Here is a 19,573-nt window from a genome sequence, read left to right on the forward strand (position 1 = left end):
TTATAATTTTTATTTGACAAAAAACTGTTGTATGCCCCTAGATGTGCCATTTATGATGTGCTGACATCATGACCTTCGTGATCAGGCATGTCACAAGTTTTTGTCAAATAAAATTTGATATTCTGGACCATGGAGGTATTAGAAATTATTGAGTATTGGCGTTAAGCGCTATATTCAAGATTCAAGATTCTTTTATTATCTGAAATAAAACGCAGAAATTGCAATCACTGGCAAGGTAACAAGTGTTAATATATATCATATAATAAATAAAGAAACAATTACAAAAATATAGAAACTAGTTAGCACCAAACAATATCTAGTCAAGATGAACATACAAAGAAAATTAAATACAATTACACGTTAAACTTAAGCTAAACTTAAACTTAAACACATTAAACTTACTACTGTACTACTAATTAAAACTATAAATTATCTATTAATATTGTTATTATAAAGGTGAATGGAGTTGGGAACAAAGGAGTTTCTATAACGGCAACGTGTGGTGGGTGGTACATTTAGACGGAAACCTGAGTTGTTAAAAGTAAATTCATTATGTAGTGGATGAGTTGTGTCGTTCATTATTTTCTTAAGTTTAGCTAGTGTGTATTTTTCATAAATATAATCTAAATTTATAATGTCGTCTTTAACAATTTTCTTAACAGTCTTCCTGATGGAGTCTAATTTCTTTATATTTTGTTTAGTCAGGTTTCTATATGTACAGATTAAGCAGTAAGTTAAAACACTCTGTATTATTGCATTGTAAAACAAGATAAGAATGGTGTTGTATACATTAAGCTTCTTAAGTTTTCTTAGAAAATACAATCTTAATATAAGTCTAACATATTATTATTTTTATTATTATTATTATTATTATTATTATTATTATTATTATTATTATTATTATTATGCCTAATTATTATTATTACATTATTATTATTATTATTATTATTATTATTATTATTATTATTATTATTATTATTATTCAAAAATCTCTATCTCATTAACTGATTTCGATTTTTTCATGAAATATGCTTTTTGTCATCCACGCTTAAATACGGTACAGGCGCAAATCATTATATATTGGAGTTTTTGGAAGGGCTAATAAGATAGAAATTTTTTAATAATTAGGATGTTATTTGTACAAAAAGAAATTATTTGGAATGTTTATTTGTACAAAATTATGATATCTTAAAATTGAAAAAAAAATATAATAAAAAATATAAATTTTAAAAAACATACCAAGACGCGATTCGTACTCACAAACAAACTTAAGTACTTTACAACACGTCCTTAACCGATCGCGTCATCCATGCGTCGTACTTTCAACACTGGAAATGGCAGTAATATACAGTCCTTGATGAAACCACTGTTTTGTTTTGTAGGTAGGGAGTTTAGAATGTTCATTCGTGCAAAATTAAAATATCTTAAAATTGAAAAAAATAGAATAGGCCTATCTTAAAATTGAGAAAAAAATGATTCCCAATACGCGATTCGAACTCTCAAGTTCTTTAAAACACATCCTTAACCGACCGCGCCTTCCATGCGTCGTGCCTTTATCACTGGTAATGGCAGTACAGTCCTTGCTAAAACCACTGTTTCGTTTTGTAAGTAAGGGGAACCCTGAGCTCCAACTTAAAAAAGGGCGATGAACGTTTGTTGTAAATCACCTCCAGTTTATGTGTAGGCCTACAAACTTTCCTGCACGCCCGTTCAAAACTGCGGCGACGCTGGACGCTTTTAAGGTTTTGGTAACAAGAACAAGAACAGCAGTGAGGCTCTGAGTTCAGCGCCTTGGACGTAGGCCTATAAAGAATTAGAAATAGGGTATTCCACATCACATAAATTAAGCTATATTGTTCTACGGCCTATTGTCTATTTTAAAATAATGAAAACTTAAATACACTGGTGCGCACGTATACCTGGAGTGAAAATTGCCGATCATAAAAAAATCTTGATTTAATAAACTAGGCCTACTATTCTCCACAAAATATAACGAAATTTATCGTAATTTTAATTGTAATTATTTCTCCTTTTGTGAACGGAAAATTACTAGAGTATACTTTTCTTATGTAGCTTCTTTCTATAAGTTTTTTTTTTCATTAACCCTCATAAAATATTGCAACTTGCAACTTTGGATTTCAGATATCAGATTTTGTCAGACAATGTTAGATGCAAATTTCCTCAGCTGAGATGTCGTCAGGCGATTTTCGATGTGAGATGTAGGCCTACGACGCCGATGTCAAACGTCAATTGTTAATTTTATTTTAAATGTCAGAAGTTATATATGCCTACATACTATTAGGAAGGCTTGCTCTGGCTCATATTTCACAAACTGTAGACCTACACAGGCATTAATGACATACTGCTAACTAGGAATATTTAAACTTGTACCGGTATCAATTTTCAAATCTTTTAGTCATATCCTTTCTTTTGATACTTCTAAACATGCTCTAAGCACCCATGTTTTTATATGCAATGATATTCATGGTCACAGTCTGTGAAGTTATCGATATTATTGTTGATGTTATTACTAATTTTTTAATTTTTTATTATTACTATTACGGTACTAGGTAGACCTACTTTTAATGTCTTTTTGCAGTTAATTCAATTCAATTAAATCTTTATTCATTTCATCATAAAACGATAAAACAGATAAAATACATACAGAGAGGTTGTACGTTTATTCGATCCAGTCAATTTGTAACTAAGTATTCAAATCCATTAAAATCATTAAAAGTTGAATAAAATAAAGGGACAACAGTGCAAAAGCATACTTAAATTGTACAAAAATGTGAATAATTTAAGTTTTAATTAATACAAACTGAATTGGGTTTCTTGGTGGTTCCTTTTCCTTATTTTCTATTTTTTGCAGTATTGTTTTTGGATGATGAAAAAAAAATGTTTTTGTTGTATTGCAAATCTTAGGCCTACTGTACCTTTGAACATTAGCCATTTCTGTGTATTGCATGTAGATCCAGTGAAGTGAAAGCTTCGCTTCTAAACAATGTATTAATGTTCGTCTCATCGCCATAAAACACAGAAAGATTTCTAGGTTAGCAATATCTATACACTTTCTGGTAACTGTGGTGGTACTCACTGCATAGGCCTAAATAAACCTTTACAGTCTTTCTCAGTTCAGCCGCAGGTCTGAGTTTAACTGTCACAGTTTGTACATGTGCTTACAAGACTACAATAGCAGGGGTTTTATACTGTAGTAAGATTAATCCATTTGCTTCAATTCTCCTTTTTCGTCAGCCTCTAGTACTTTCAAATGGGATACCCAAATAAAAGATTTATCTGTTCATTTATTATGGGTTTACAGAAATGTTCGCAAACGTAAGTGAACAAAACTGTATTATGATTGTTTGTTGTCGAGTTAATATTCAATGTAAGCTATATAAATAATACCATACTGAATTGTGGGTCTCCTGGAGTTGATACTTACCTAAGGGGCTACACATCGTAAGCAATCACTCTTCCCTGTATCGACCAGAGAATAGTGAGTTATGTTTAACTGTAGAGACAAAAACTAAGAGCAGTTTATTTACATAATACACTTACACTTCAATTAAACACCGCATCATCCTCAATTATCTTCACGTGTGCTGACTGCACAGGTTGAGACTAAGGGCTTTCACAGCATAAATCTATGTTGAAGTTCAATCTGTCCAAGCTCCTGAGTAAACAAGTTATATTTTGCTCATGGGGACAACCGTTGTGAACTGGCGATTCGGTTTAGCCCACTGGCGGAGCGTCAAAACGATATGAGGTCACTGCTTTATGCGAGCAATCATTGGTGTTTTTTTTTTCTCCACTACATCTACCGCTTCTACTAACATACAAATTAGTTTCTGAGAGCTGATCAGTTTGATTAGGCTAAAAGTACAAAAATTGTTTGTGTTTTAAAAATCAGTCTCAATACAATTTGCTTAGACAGTCGCATAGTGTTACTCATGTGTAAGCTACTTCGTAATTGGTATTATTTAGTAAGGTTCAAAGGCCCAAATCTGTTTTGAAAGGTGGGGGAGGGACATTCCGTGAGACCACACCCACATTAGGCCCACCATGGCTGTGGCTGAGGTGTGGAAATTTTAGAAAATTGTGCTCTCCAGATGACCGGAAATGACACTCTATAGTAAAATTCATTATCACCACATCATCATTATAGTCAAAATGAAGTGCCAACAAATTTCTCATGATCTTTTATTAGGGATTTTCGGCAGTCATAGAGATCGAATTAATCCTTGTGTGATGCACCATATAGAAAATAAAACTTTATTGTCTTTGATGTATTTACTTTATTTTACCTACTAGTTCATGTGCCGTCGAAAACCAAACTTAACTTTACACGCCTTTTTTTTCTCATACTTCTCAAATTAAAATAAAGCACACGAATTTCAAGTCGTGTATAGGTATTTTTTTTATATTAATTTGTGCGCAGAGATACCGGTATTTCTCTGTAACATGTATTTTGACTGTACAGGGCTCTTTCGACAATTTTTCAGGCATTTTTTGACATGAAATTGCATTGCTACAGAAAAGTGGGGGAAACCATCCCCATGTTAAAAATATGTGGGGGAAGTGTCACCCCGTCCCCCCATAATAATAAGGTTATTTGCATCAAATAATTACTACCCAGATAGAACCCGGCAAATGATCAATTCAAAACTTTTGAGGCAACAATCTATTCCTCATTTTGAACCTCTTTAATAGATTTTTCAATTGAAATGCAATTTGGAAGAGCCCTTTAGTGGAGCATTTATGCGTGTATCTTTATTATTTACATTGTAAATAATTTCAAACTTGTTTGTATTGACGGCTGAGAGGACTTACCGAAATGTTGTTCTCGGCCAATGCTCATTATGAGTCACAAAACCCCGTAAAAATTAAACGTAACAGGCTCGTAACTAACGGTCCGATGCGCAGCCATAAAAATATAGTCAGAGACAATTAATTCAGTCCATGACCCACAATTATTTTGGATCGAATGAATACTTGCTTTACTCATCCACATTGTCCCTCGTGGGACATATGGCTGCAAATCGAATGAATAGCCATATTGCTGTAAATTATTTTCATTATTTTTGTAGGCTTTTGTGTATTCTATTTATATTCATTTTTATATTATTAGGCTATTTTTTAATTTTTTTCATGGAGAAAATGTCACATTCCTATGTATTTTTCTGTCACATAAATACAGCATTTTGGTCGAATGAAAAACATCAGAACACCATTGTTGAAACACTGCGAATAATACAAATAATGAAAAATAGTCAAATTTAATATCAGTGCAAATATCCTATAATCTTACGTTGTAAGCAATGGATTAAACTAATCTTTTAAATAATGTATTAAATCTGAAAGTAATTAACATGAGAATGGTACATACTGTATTATCAAAACAAATTAATAAATATGTAATGCATCATCATACGACTGGAAAAGCCGTACATATTGTGTAATAGAGTGTATCCGACGTTATTTGAATCTGTTCAACCATGAAGCCTTTGTGGTCTAATGGTTATGACGCTCACCTTGCAGAGTGAGTTCGCAGGTTCGAATCCCGTCTGAGAAATTTTAAAACACAATCTCTTTATTTATCTATAGGACAACATTCGTTGAGAGCTATGCACACGATGTATTTTCATGTTCTTTATTCGAACACTGTATTTACTTTTCTTCGATGATTTATAGGCCTATAGCCTATAATTTAACAGACGTGTTAACCGCTACCTTGATTTATGTAATATAATATAGACAAAATATAAGCTATTTCTGCTTTAAGATCAAGGGTATATCGAAGAGGGAAACATAAAGCATGCAGCATTAGTAGTAAAAATAAAGCTATTTCTTACCTACATAATTATATCAACAACCCTTTTAAACCATTGTAACATTATACGGTACGAAAATTTAAGTAAAATTAATAGCATTACCTACTTTTTAATATCCAAGGTTGTGATGTACTGTTATGTACGTCTAAGCAGTTTAAAAGTCAATAAACCAAACTAAAATTAAAAACACTGGCAAGAAAGTAAACAACAAGCAAAGGAGTGTAACTATAAGTATAAAGTAACCTTACTAATAATGTTAAAATGAAATGAAATAGGGACCTACCGGTAATAAAAAGACGAAACCTAAAAAAGTACCGGCGCCTAGTGTGTGAAACTAAACTGAAGGTAGCGGTGTCACATATATTTCGACTACCAGAGAATTCGACCTCTAGCTCGGACCCTGATTCTGGAGAGTACTGAATTTGCTATACCGTTACTTCCAGAAGAGAGCCGACAATACTGGGGAGGGAATCCTCCTCGCACCGGCATCTGAAACCGAACTGATTTTTTTTTTTCGGAACGAAGCTGCTTTTTAAATACTGGGCCCGCCTTTGAATTCTGCCACCTAATTCTAATATACTGCAATAATACAAATTACAAATTTGTAACACATGCGAACGACGCATGCGAATGCACATATGAAATTACAACCTGTACGTGTCACGTTTTTTGTATTATATGTAAACCAGGAGGGTTTATCAGATAAAGAAAATTTGCGCACCTTTCCACGAAACTAAACTGCCTAGTTGAAAGCCAATTAGGCCTATGTGCGAAAATGACTCGTTTGTTAAATTAGGCCTACATGATTGTAACACATGCAAAGACACATCATATACACACATGCAATTACAACCCGTTTTTAACCATGCATCATATTTAAATCAGAAGTGTCCGATCCAATACGTTTTCAAGAAGGTCTAAATTTGCTCAAAATGAGCCAACCTACCACTGTGAATCGAAAAGAAACAACATTTTTTTAGAGTAAATGTGTGCAAAAAAATTGTAGTTAGTAATGCAAAAGTAAAGTTACAAAAATGAAACACGAAAATGACGCATGCAAATGCACACATTAAATACGACCAGTGCACAGTGGTGTATCCAGGATTTTGAAAACTTGGTGCTGAACAGAAATATTACATCCGCAGAACTTTACGCAAAACCCAAAACGACGGAGCATTTGACTACACTATAAATTGATGCCAACGTCTAAAGAAACTTCCTTTCCATTTATTTCTATTATTTTTTTTTTCACGTTTGAACAAAAATCGTGACCAGTCCCTTTTGATTTACGGCACTGGTACATGACATGCACAACGAAAATCCTAATGTGTACCCACGATACGAATGGCGTGCGTAGGCTGTGTACACACCATCAAGGCGGCGCTAGCGAAGGGTCAGTGGGAAGGATCCCCATCGGGGACCTCTGAACCACCTGTCGGGGAATTTTCAGCAAGTTTGCCGGGGAAAAATCAAATATCGAGAGCCGAAAGTACAATTCAAGCATGCCTTACTAAGCAGTCAAATTTTAGAGATTAAAAACTGTTTAGCGTGGAGAGCAGTGCCGTATGTGCGTGGTGTTTTATACTATTGCGATCGTATGGGTTGCAATGGTGGCGCTCTTCCCCGACATTGGGACTCATGTATGGTTTTCTATCAAATCATCCTTTTTAAATAACTAATTATCACAAAATTTTATTATTTTTTAATTTAAAAAATTCCATGAAATTTTATTTTTTCCCAGAATGGGGTGGGCGGGCCCCTCGTCGAGGAACTACTGGCGCCGCCCCAGCGCACGATACGGATGGTGTTAATGCAAATTACATGCATATAATTATAACGCATGCGCCACAATATACATAGGTATGGCACACAGGCCTAAGAAACTAAGCATGGCGCATGCATATTTGTACATCACACCCATGCATACCAGCTACACGCATGCCCACGGACACAAGCGTAAACGTACTCATTCATACAAAATGACACACGTGCAAATTAAACGTACAGTAAAATGATAAACATGCAACTGTACGGAAGTGACACATGTAAATAGCACACATGCATTTAATACACATGTAATACATATACAAAATGTAATGTGTATAAGAGACAGCATATGAAATTACAACCTGTACGTGTCACGTTTTTTGTATTATATGTAAACCAGGAGGGTTTATCAGATAAAGAAAATTTGCGCACCTTTCCACGAAACTAAACTGCCTAGTTGAAAGCCAATTAGGCCTATGTGCGAAAATGGTGACTGGCAACATACAAAGTATTAAGAGTTCCTAAAATTTTTCAGCACGTTGGAGAGCATAATGCTATTATTTGAAAGACCATTGAACATGCGTTCTAAGATTCAGCTCATAAGTTATGTTTTTTTTTTAATGTAATGATCGAATTCTTCTTTCTAATTGACCAACATGTTGAACATGTGGGCCACTAACCATACGCAATATTTCATGCACTCTAAGGATCTCTGCATACTTTATTTTTGTTGTAAATGTAACTATCAAACTCTGCTTTCCAATTGACCATGTACGTGTTACTCCATTCCCTAAATTCTGATTTCCACTGGCTTTCTGCTTCGTCGATGTTACCTGTAAAATCAATCAGATTAAACAGTATTTATCAGGAGTAAGTGGCACGAAAATATGTCATCATCGATTCGCTTATATATAGTCAGCAAAAAATATTAATTGACTGCATTAAGACTTGTGGGCTCGAGCCTGTTCGAGATTGAATTTCTGTTTTAACTTTTGTTTTAATAAGAAAATTTTATAAGAACACCGATGCTGAAATTTCTTGAAAAATAAGATCAAAATAACAACTGATGAGTTTTTCATTAAAATAAACAAATAAATAAACCAATAAAAAAAAACACCAGGAAAATTCTTTTGGTCTTATTGTGCTGTACATTCTGTGCAATGGGTGTTACTATTTAATACCCTTTTTAACACAGCAATATGCTGCTGTACAATAAAAATTTCCTATCTTTGAAAAGTGTGTAAAATAGGAATAAAATAGAACATTTTGAGGCCGATAATGGCGAAACAATAAGAACACCGAGTCTGGGCAAAATTTTACTGGTTCTTATAAAAAAAAAGTGTATAATTTTTTACCTACTTGATTGTAGTAGTAATGTTTTTCACTTTGGCCTATCATTTTCTATTATGATTTCAATTGAAAACAGTAAATACGGTTCCGGCCCATTGCCACCCTTCCTGTTTCCACCCTGTCTTTTGCCACCCGGCCTTTTGCCACCCTAGGTCCGTTGCCACCCGGTTTTTTGCCACCCACGAAATACATATCTAAAGGAGGTGGATTGTATACACTTCTGTGTATAAGATTAAATGGTCAGACCTCTTGTAATATTTCCATGAGTATTGGATTTCAACCGTTATGGACAACAAATGTGGATCTTTGAACCTTTGTTTTATAATAATGGTTGGTACGCAAAACTTGTCAAAAATTATTGTCTGAATATTTGAATTGTTTTCATGTGTAGGCCTAATAAATATAGTACTGTATGTTTACCTGTCATTGCTTCTAACTCTGGTAAGTAATTTTCCCAAAACATACACTGCTTTGCTCTTGGGCCCTGACCTACAATAGCAGTAGGCATATTAACGTCAACCAACGATTCATTTAAAACCAAAAATTCGAGATCCTCGGCTGTGTGAAGCGGCCACCTCAGCTCTTCCATGTCCGAATCGGATTTAATATTCGGATTTCTACACAAGATGAAAATTACAAAAACTACAAAATTAACATGATTTTAAATTATTATATCATTTTTATAAAAACAAAAATAAAAAATAATATTTGAATACCTCTATTGATATTAATTAATGATAATGTGATGTTGATATGAATGATCATGACGATGTCAACGACAACCCCGTCGATATTGATAATGATGATTAGGTCTAGTAGTTAGTAGTAGCCCTAGTAGTACCAGCATCAGCAACAGCAGCAGCAGCAACAGCAGCAGTAGTAGTAGCAGCAGCAGTAGTAGCAGCAGTAGTAGCAGCAGAAGTAGCAGCAGCAGCAGCAGTAGCAGCAGCAGCAGTAGCAGCAGCAGCAGTAGCAGCAGCAGCAGCAGAGCAATAGCAACAGCAGCAGCAGCAGTAGCAGAAGCAGTAGTAGTAGCAGTAGTAGTAGCAGTAGTAGTAGCAGTAGTAGTAGTAGTAGTAGTAGTAGTAGTTAGTAGTAGCATCAGCAGTAGTAGCAGCAGCATTAGGAGTATTGGTTCCCACTTGCAGAAAACCTGCCGCAACGCAACCTACGCAACGAAACGTAAGGAAATGCTCTTCCGGTAATTTCGTATATCTCCTCCTTACGGAAAGTTGAATTTGCACTTCTTACGTGACGCAACGTAACAAAATGGATACGGTTCCCACTTGTCGCCGCGTTAAAACGCAATGATTTTCACAGGAAGCTTTCAAAAGCCGTTATTAAATTAGCATTCATTGTAGGGCTATGTATTGTAGGGTGGGACTGGGCTGTGTTCTGAATATTGCTTATCGCAGGCATAGCTGGGTTATGCCTGTTTTAATGCTTTGAAGTTAATTGATTTTTGTTTTTCAGTTGTAATAATAGGCCCACCCCGAAGAATAAAATAATAAATCAAAATTATTCAATTTTTCGCAGATATACGCCCCTAGATTAGGCCTAGGTCTAATTTTAGAGGTCTAGAAAATACATGATTTGTATTTCTCTCCGACGACTTTTGGTTTACCTCCCCGCCGGGGTGGGGGGCTCCCCTCCCGCCCTCCTTACCTGGCTTCACCCTGTGTAATATATATAATAGTTTTTGAAGAACAGTTGGGTAAGATAGGTTGCATATTATTAGTAATATTAATGTTTACAGTATTATATGCCATTCAGTAGAAGAGCACTGTAAGTGGTTCTATCAAAACTAGGCTATAGGCTTGGCTAGGCCAGGCCAGGCTATGATAGGTTTATGATATGATAGGCTATGATAATAATAACAGTAATAATAACAATAATAATTATTATTTAATTGGCAATGACTAGGGCGATGGCGACGGTTTAAAATGACAGAAAACTCATCAAAAAATGTAAACACGAAGCACTAACTACAAATCCAACAGTTAGAGCATGCATAGCTTTTTGTTAGCGTTGCGGCGCTTGCGTTGCGAAAAGTTTAATCGATTCAAATTTTCGCAAATAACGTAAAGACGATCCGCAAACAACGCAAAAGTTAAGTAGCGTCGGTGTTGCGTTAAGTAGCCAAGTTTGCGTCGTCGGTTCCCACATTGAAGCCGCAAAGAACCCTCGAGTTGCGTCACTTTGCGTCGATACATTGCGGCTGCGTCTTTGCGTTGCGTCTGACGTAGTAGTAGTAGTAGTAGTAGTAGCAGCAGTAGTAGCAGTGGTAGTAGTAGTAGTATAAGTAGCAACAGCAGCAGCAGAAGCAGCGGCGACGATGGCAGTGGTTGGAGTAGTAGTAATAGGCCGGTAGTAGTGGTAGTAGCCTAATTAAGTGTACTAACCCTGTTCTTGCAAAATTTGCATAGTATGCCATCATTTGGCGACTTAGTCGTTTATCTTCCACACTAAATCCGTTCTCTGGATGAAGTGGTAGGCCAAAGAAATAGGCGATCTCATCGCCATGCAATACACCCATCCAGTCTGGGAATGGATGATTGGAAGCCCGTTGTGTGAATCTATAATAATATACATCTTGATTAAATTCAGCGTAGGCCTTGGCGAATTGGAAAGTTGGACACACAAATTTGTTATCACCCGCAGCTTGATCGAGAGCATCCCGAAAACTTGCTTGGTTTTGTGGTTTCAACCAATCTGTATATTGAAACTGAATGGCATTATGAGCAAACCTATTTTTGTTTGGCCAACAATACTCAATCGCTTCTCTGAACTGCATCTCATCAAGTAGACTTTCTGTATGTAAGCTAAAACCTGGAATTTCATATATGGCGAAAAAGAATGCTTCATTTGTGTTACTTCCCATTATTATTTCACAAGGTTTAAATGCATTCTTTTGTAGCGTAGCTTCAGGAGTTTCAACAACAAATGTGCCGTCAATCACAGGAACAAACGCAAAGTTCAAAAATTCGCTAGTCACCCACATACCGTTGAGAATCTCGTCTGCCGTACTCAATCGCATACATTCTACCATTTCATCTGTGTTGTAAGGTTGCCCACTTGGGCTCTCAGTACAGTCCAGATTTTCAGCCAACAATGTCCCTCTTCTGGTAGCTTCTTGCTTGGTGTAACTGGCCCAAGGAGCATTTGCAGATGCACTCTGCATTACAGCACGGTTGAATAGATTGCGACTAACTGGTGACAATAAATGAAAACTGACACTTGCAGAGCCTGCACTTTCAGAGAACAACGTTACTACATTTGGATTACCGCCAAATCTTGCAACGTTTTCCTGGACCCATTGTAGTGCAAGTGCTTGGTCACGTAATCCGGCATTACCTGGTGCTTCCTCACCCATTGCTAAAAATCCAAGAGCTCCAAGGCGATAGTTCATCGATACCACAACAATGTTCTCTTCTGCAGCTAGAGTTTTGCCATCATAGACATCGAGTGAAGACACACCACTGAAATAGCTTCCGCCGTAGATCCAAACCATAACTGCCGCGTTACTTGGTCGAGGGAAAGGTGTCCACACATTCAAATTTAAACAATCTTCACTCAAGTTCACATTTGGATTCCACATCTCAGTTCCAGGAAATCCGGGAAACTCTTCGTCTCGAAGTTGCATGCAACCGTCTCCATATTTTGTTGCGTTTAATATTTGAGGCCAGTGCTCCTTTGGAACTGGTGGTTTAAAGCGTCGATCGCCAGTTGGCGGTTCAGCGTAAGGTATCCCAAGGAAAGCATCAACGGATTTATTCAAAACGTTAATGCGTTTACCACGAATCTTTCCTTGTACAACTTGTACTACGATATCTTCACAATGTATTACACAAAGCAATCGGAATGATAATACCAAACCCAGAAAACTGCTTTGGACTCTCATCTCGGAAATCTAAAATCTGAAAATGATCAGACAAAACTTTAGAGTAGTAGGACTACGACAAAAATTGTTAAATTATCATTGGTACCGCTATGGTTTGAGTGTCAATTTGAAAAAAAATTCCTATAAAATGATCGATGCAAAAGCTGCTACCAAATCTCTGAAAACCATTTTTTAGAGAATGACGTAACTGCTACATGAATATCTGATTAAAACACAAACCCTACCAAACCAAGATTTCAGCTCAAACAAGCAACATATTTGGATATCTATTTCACCTCATAAATTGTGACATGTTTGTTATAATGTACTACAAATTGTTCTTAATATGGAATGCAAATTAATTATTAAGTGTATAGGTCCTTTTCTATTTTTATAATCGTTTTATCAATCTTAATTTTAATTAATAATGTATATAAACTCTGTAATAATTAAATTAATTAATTCATTAAATAATTTTAATATATTCTTGTAACTTCAAAGAAATGCTGTTAATTTGCAAAACAAATGAATATTTTGTTGGCCAGTAGGGTTTTTTTTTAATATATTTGTTTATAACCTTTTCTATTGTGTGCAATATTTATGTCTTTTTCATTACTTTGGAGCAGCTGACTCTTGAATTACAGTAAGTTATCTGCTTTAGCTATTCCTGACCATTGTTTTGTCTGTGCTATTTTTAAAAGAGAACTAGCAAAATGATTTTTTGTTCTAGAGAGGATTTTTGATTTGCCATTAATAATAAAATCAACCTTAAAATCGTTTTTTGGCTTTTTTTAAATGAAGTTATAGGCGATTATATACGATTTTACCATAACATCACTGGCGAAAAAGTAACAAAAGATCGTGTAAATAGCGCCGCGTATATGGTATCCGCCGCGTACGATCTTTGCGTGTATGCTGTAACCATGGCTGTAAATTGTGATTGTTACAGCATGGAGGTATTAATAATACCTCCATGGTTACAGCATGCACTCAAAGATCGTACGCGACGGATACCCTACGCGGTGGATACCCTACGCGGCGCTATTTACACGATCTTTTGTTACTTTTTCGCCAGTGACGTCATAGTAAAATCGTATATAATCACCTATAACTTCATAAAAAATAGCCAAAGAACGATTTTAAAGTTGATTCTATTATTAATGGCATATAAAAAATCCACTCTAGAACAAAAAATCATTTTGCTAGTTCTCTTTTAATGTTTATATGGTTGAATAAATAAATAATAATAAAATGAAATGTTAGGTGAATTTCCACATATAAAATAGCAACATGCATTAAATAATAAATAAGATATTTAATAAAAATATACTCTTTACTCTAATGCATGAACAATGGCTATAACTCCTGATAAAATATATCATATTTCAAAAGAGGGAGATTTTATGATAGATACACTGCAATACAATGGAAGTATTTGCTGCATATACATGACCAAAAAATACACTAGGTACCGGCTACAAAAGGTATTGAATTTCACGTGTTTCCTGAATAAGGAGTTGATGAAGTATTCGTTGAAAGTATTTTCATCTGTCGTTTACCAGTTACTATGACAACTGTCCTTACGAGTAGTCATAAATGTAGTTAGACTAGTAATGAGACCCCATCGTAATGATCGTAGAGTTTAGGGCGTGATTTAACTTGCTGTATTACAGAAATTATTTTTTTAATGGAGAAAAAAGGATAATATTAATCAAATTTAGGTCTGATAGTGCCTTTTTCGGCCATCTAGAGGTGCCCCCCCCCCTGTCTCTTATACACATCTTTACTACATTTGGAAGATGTGTATAAGCCCCCTCTATTTGGAATTCCTGGATCCGCCACTGACTGCCACCACCACCACCACTGTTCTAAGCATTATAGGTCTCTCAATATTACTTGTAGCCTGAAATTCATTTGCGACTATTTTTTAGGCCCGTAGCCAGGTCATTTCAAGGGGGGTTCTCTGGGCGTGGGGTCCAGAGGCCTGCCTAAGGGCCCCGGTGGGGTGGGGGGCGAAGCCCCCGAAGCCAGAGCAGTTTTTGTGTTTAATGGGTCTATATAATGTTATAAAAGCAGTTATTTTTTGAAAAAGATCTATGTAATAAAAAGGTGGTAATATAATAAAATTAGAAAATATTTCGTGAGTGGATTTCCCGTACGATTAAAAATCGTAACGGTACTGCATCGTGAGTGGATTTCCCGTACGATTAAACATCGTAACGGTACTTGGTTTGGTCTACAGGAGTTCGTGCTTCGAACAGGTCATTCCATTCATAGAAGAAGCCTTTTCATGGAGAAAGTGTACATTTTTAGCAAAGGTTTGTCTAGGTCGAAAATAACTCCGGCTATATAAAAATTGATTAGAATATTGAAAATGTTATTCGTATTAATGAATATATAAAGATTACTAGGCCTAATATGTCCATTTTTATTGATCTAATCTACGTGTATTTACTTTCATAGTTTATATTTAAATATTTAAAATTATTTATAAATTTATTTAAAATACTATATGAAATAACGTAATCATTAAAATTTATGATAATAATTGATAACATGTTAAATACAGACACAAAGTATACATAAACCTATTTCTAGATTACAGAAAATATGTAAATCTGTATTAAAATGTTATAAATGTGTATATACATGGAAATATTATGCGTAAATATGTATTTAGTATAACAAATTAAATTTAAACGAAAATATGGAAGAAGCAGAGGAAGAAAGAAGAATAGGAAAAAATTGAAAATGAACAATAATAATCATTTTTTCATTATTGCGTCACGTTTTTGTGAAAATAACCCAAAGGACTATCTGTCGTGTTCTTCTTTGCCACAGTGGACGAGAAAAGTCAGTTATTCTACGACGTTTCGTAATTCTTTATCACTAAAAATTAACACTCGTTTTGACGCACCCCGTTCTGTTGTGTGTGTGTGTGTGTGTGCTGTTGAAAACAACCTTCCTAATTTTGTGACTGGCTATGATGACTGAGAAGGACCATGTTGACTTATTAATAATATTTTGTTTGGGATGGAAAAAAAGAGTCAATTTCCCAAAAAATGCTCCATCAGCAAATAGGTTAGTGTGCGCTGTGGACAGTATGGCTATGGAATTTACTAACCACACAGTCTAGAATAAGGTGATTAAGTCGCAAAACTTTAGCTTCGTTTAGTGGCGCCATTACTCCAGGTAGACGGAGACCGGTTTCGTTACCGGTTGGTACATTTCTAACAAACATTCAGGCAAAGGCCAGTCAAAGTTGAGACGGGAGCCGGGTTTTTATCGATGTTTGCCATCCTTATATATGAGCCATCGTAAATTCATGGTTTGCCGGAGTTGCGTTCAATTTAAATCTCCGAACTTCTGAAGCTGAGATATTTTATGAATGAAGGCTTGTATCGCAGTCTAAAATTTAAAAACGGGTCACCAAATAATTAATTAGGTGCTAAATGTTGATTTAATGCTGGGTAAGTTAAAAACAGGCATTCCGTCAGAGTGGGATTCATTCAAAAATGTGAGGGGGTTCGCTAGAAAACAGGGGGTTCGCTAGAAAAGGGGGGTTCGCCCGAACCATAAACACCCCCCCCCCCCTGGCTACGGGCCTGATTACACTGACCAGGAATGAAAAATTCAACCCAGAGCCTTTCGAGTAAACGGCAAATGTCAATCATAGACCACTAAATTAAAAAACTGGTATATTCTGCAAGTGCATTCGATTGAAACTCACTTATTACATCACATTACATAGGTCTATGCCTATTGTATGACTAAAAGCCTCATGTATAAGTTAAAAAGAGAAATCTGACTTAGTTTTGAAATAAGTAAACAACCATCGAGATTTTTATTCATTAACTATTGAAACTAACAAAACAAACAATCGAATCACTTACATTCAAAAGTCAGGTAAAAGATTCCTTTCTTTTCGGTACTCTTGCTCGAAATACGATCAAACTGCAAGTGTTCGGTCTGACTCGTTTCCCACAGTATATCATCATAATCGATGTGATGTAAGGACGCACCCCCCATCAAACGTGAAACTTCATCGATATACTTACATGACGGTATTCAACGATTGTCGGAATCGCTAGCGCGCAGCTAATTACCACGGGAACAATTCAAACAGCAAGACCTGGCGACGCGGCGATGCATGCAAATGCAAGATCGAATCATACAAGGTTCAAGGTACTCATAATAATAGCAGAAAATGCAATTGGGCATTATTATATGCTGCAACGATAAAGTTAATCGATAAGAATCTACAAGGAGCTTGTAACTGTCGATGAATTACAGCAAAGATCAATCCTGCCACCAAGGATGCCTGTCTATTAGCAACTTGTATCGACCAATTACATTTAACAATATATGTTTATACTTCCGAAATTAATGTAAAATCAATAATCATTCAATGCCATTTTAAAAATTAAAATACCTCAGTTATAATTTTTATGTCAACTTTTTTTTAACTGTTAGGCCTATTAACGATTGCACACCGTTTTTATTGAGGTTTGGAGTCATGTTTTTGTTATTTCTATAGTTTGTAGCTTAGCGTTCTTGTGTTAATGGCTACATTTCTATTTCCCTCATTTAGGAAGCTACATATAATTCTCAACAAATAATATACGCAAAATAAATCATAACAAGATAAACAATTTACAAATCGGGATAATATATTACTATGGTTGCAGGTTACTTATTTAAAATAAGCTACGTGAGCAAACCAATAGGAACCCGTTAGTATAATCATGACGGGTGTTGCGTGATAAAGATTTTGTTAAGTGATATGATTATTATCATTGTTATACGAAACAGTGGTAATACGAAAAGCAGCATTTTGTCCCGCATCTGATTATCTGCTGTCTCTTATACACATCTAGATGTGTATAAGAGACAGTGGTTACAGCATGCACTCAAAGAAGCAGCATGTATACGATAACAAAATATTTTACCAAATCAAATCAGATGGCGTCATAATCATGGAAAAACGATAAAATCGTTGCTACTACTACGATTTTAATGTATTTCCATGATTATGACGTCATCTGATTTGATTTGTCAAAACATGTTGTTATCGCATAACTGATAAATCGTTATCGAATCGTTCTAGTGTAAAAACCTCTTTTATTTCTTTTATTTTCTATATGAACAATTGCTTTCCAGCTTTTTTATCGTTATCGTTGAAGTATAAACAGGCCTTAAGCCCTACAGTCACTCTCCGATCAACTCCGATTATGCCTCTCATACATAAAAATTCTATAGAACTTTATAGACCTTCTATAGAGACTAATCAATTTCTACAGAAATTAGCATTTTCTATAACATTGTTTTATAGAGGAACTAGTTTCTATAGAATTCTATAACATACTATATACATATATTTAATGTAATTTCTATGTTTTTAATTTTTTTTTGTTTCATTCAATATTTTATTGACACATTCGTGTCTGACCAGTATAGTCCTACCAACATGTTTTACATCTTGCATATTCTATAGAAATTCTATAGAATATTCTATACAAATGATATAACAAGTTCTCTATAATAAAACTATAAAATTTCTATATTTATTCTATAAAAAATTATAGTCCTTACCTGTATTTTTTTAAAATGTATTATAACAATTTTATAGGGATTATCTCTATAAGAACATATAAAATCTATATAGAGTATAACATATATGAAATTTCAATATAAATTTATTTATTTATAGTATATTCTGTAGAACTGTATAGTATTCTAAACAGTCATTTAAAAAACTTTTAATAGTCTATAGAAAATATATATAAAATATATATAAAAACTCTATGGAAACGTTTATAATTTGTAAAATTGTTTCTCTATAGAAAGTATATATAAAATGAATACGAACGCTATGGAAGTGATTATCTGTAAATGAAATATTAAAAATTATTTTGAAAATTATATCTATAAAAAAAATTATGTATAGAATGTATATATAAAATCTATTCAAACTCTATGAAAAATTTCTGGAACCGCTAATACATTGGTAGCCTTATGGGAACTTTATGGGGGGGGGGGAGCTGGTCTGTAGTAACTAAACTTATCCCTCACCTATTTACTTAACAACAATGCTTTAGGGTTGACAGCAAAATGTTATCAACAGCCTAACCTGTTTACTGTGATAGCCCACCTACCAACCATGTAATTAATGTTAGTGTCGAATTGCACAAATCTGATTGGTCACTTCATCAAGTGACCATCAGCTGATTTGAATTGTCACTTCATGTAGAGCCAACGGAAGCGGTAGTACTTTGAATTTCTCTCTGGACTTTCAAGATGTTATGCAGTTATAAACATACTCCTTGGAAGTATTTTAGCAGTACTGTATTCCCTATCAAGCAGGGTTGCCATTTGGCCTTTTTGACGGCCAGATTCCTCAAATCTGGCCGTATAAAAATTTTCCTGGCCGTAACGTTTGAAAAGTCACGGCCAAACTATATTTGGCCGAATTTTTGAATTTACATTTTTTTTTCAATACAGGCCTAATATAATGTTGTTTTTGTTAGCTTAAATTCTATATTTGATTCTAATCACAGTGGCGGATCCAGGTGTTCAGGGGGTGGGGGTTCGTTCCCTCCCCCCCCCCCAACTCTGTGAAGAAACGTAACAAAACACTATGGGTCCTGGCTTACAAAATTCATGCTAACTAGACGCGGAACCAGACCTTCGCCCACTTCGCCCAAGCGAAGGTCAGGGTGAGAATTCAAAATAAAAAAAATTT

The 19,573-nt window shown here is 35.1% G+C and overlaps 1 protein-coding gene and 1 long non-coding RNA gene across 2 annotated transcripts; both read right to left on the reverse strand.

The window, feature by feature from the left end:
• Positions 1-5,639: 5,639 nt before the first annotated feature.
• On the reverse strand, positions 5,640-8,084 carry LOC117106703. The gene is made up of 2 exons (XR_004445122.1): positions 7,964-8,084; positions 5,640-6,485 (listed from the first exon to the last, which is right to left on the reverse strand). It is a non-coding gene; the product is annotated as an uncharacterized LOC117106703 (long non-coding RNA).
• Positions 8,085-8,096: 12 nt separating this feature from the next.
• LOC117106709 (cholinesterase-like) lies at positions 8,097-16,863 on the reverse strand. The gene is made up of 4 exons (XM_033248123.1): positions 16,725-16,863; positions 11,354-12,868; positions 9,372-9,568; positions 8,097-8,434 (listed from the first exon to the last, which is right to left on the reverse strand). Exons 2-4 carry the CDS (start codon positions 12,850-12,852, stop codon positions 8,304-8,306), a joined length of 1,827 nt encoding a protein of 608 aa, XP_033104014.1. The 5' UTR covers positions 12,853-12,868; positions 16,725-16,863; the 3' UTR covers positions 8,097-8,303.
• Positions 16,864-19,573: the final 2,710 nt, after the last annotated feature.

This window comes from Anneissia japonica, unplaced genomic scaffold, assembly GCF_011630105.1.
Source record: "Anneissia japonica isolate Jap-2015-1 unplaced genomic scaffold, ASM1163010v1 scaffold142_len1259957_cov175, whole genome shotgun sequence".
Lineage (NCBI taxonomy): Eukaryota > Metazoa > Echinodermata > Crinoidea > Comatulida > Comatulidae > Anneissia > Anneissia japonica.

Coding starts and splice junctions, on each gene's coding strand:
- LOC117106709 (XM_033248123.1), bottom strand. CDS start 12,852: ATGAGAGTCCAAAGCAGTTTTCTGGGTTTGGTATTATCATTCCGATTG. Junction 9,569..11,353: donor GCAAATTTTGCAAGAACAGG/GTTAGTACACTT, acceptor CATCTTGTGTAG/AAATCCGAATATTAAATCCG. Junction 8,435..9,371: donor AGAGTTAGAAGCAATGACAG/GTAAACATACAG, acceptor TTGATTTTACAG/GTAACATCGACGAAGCAGAA.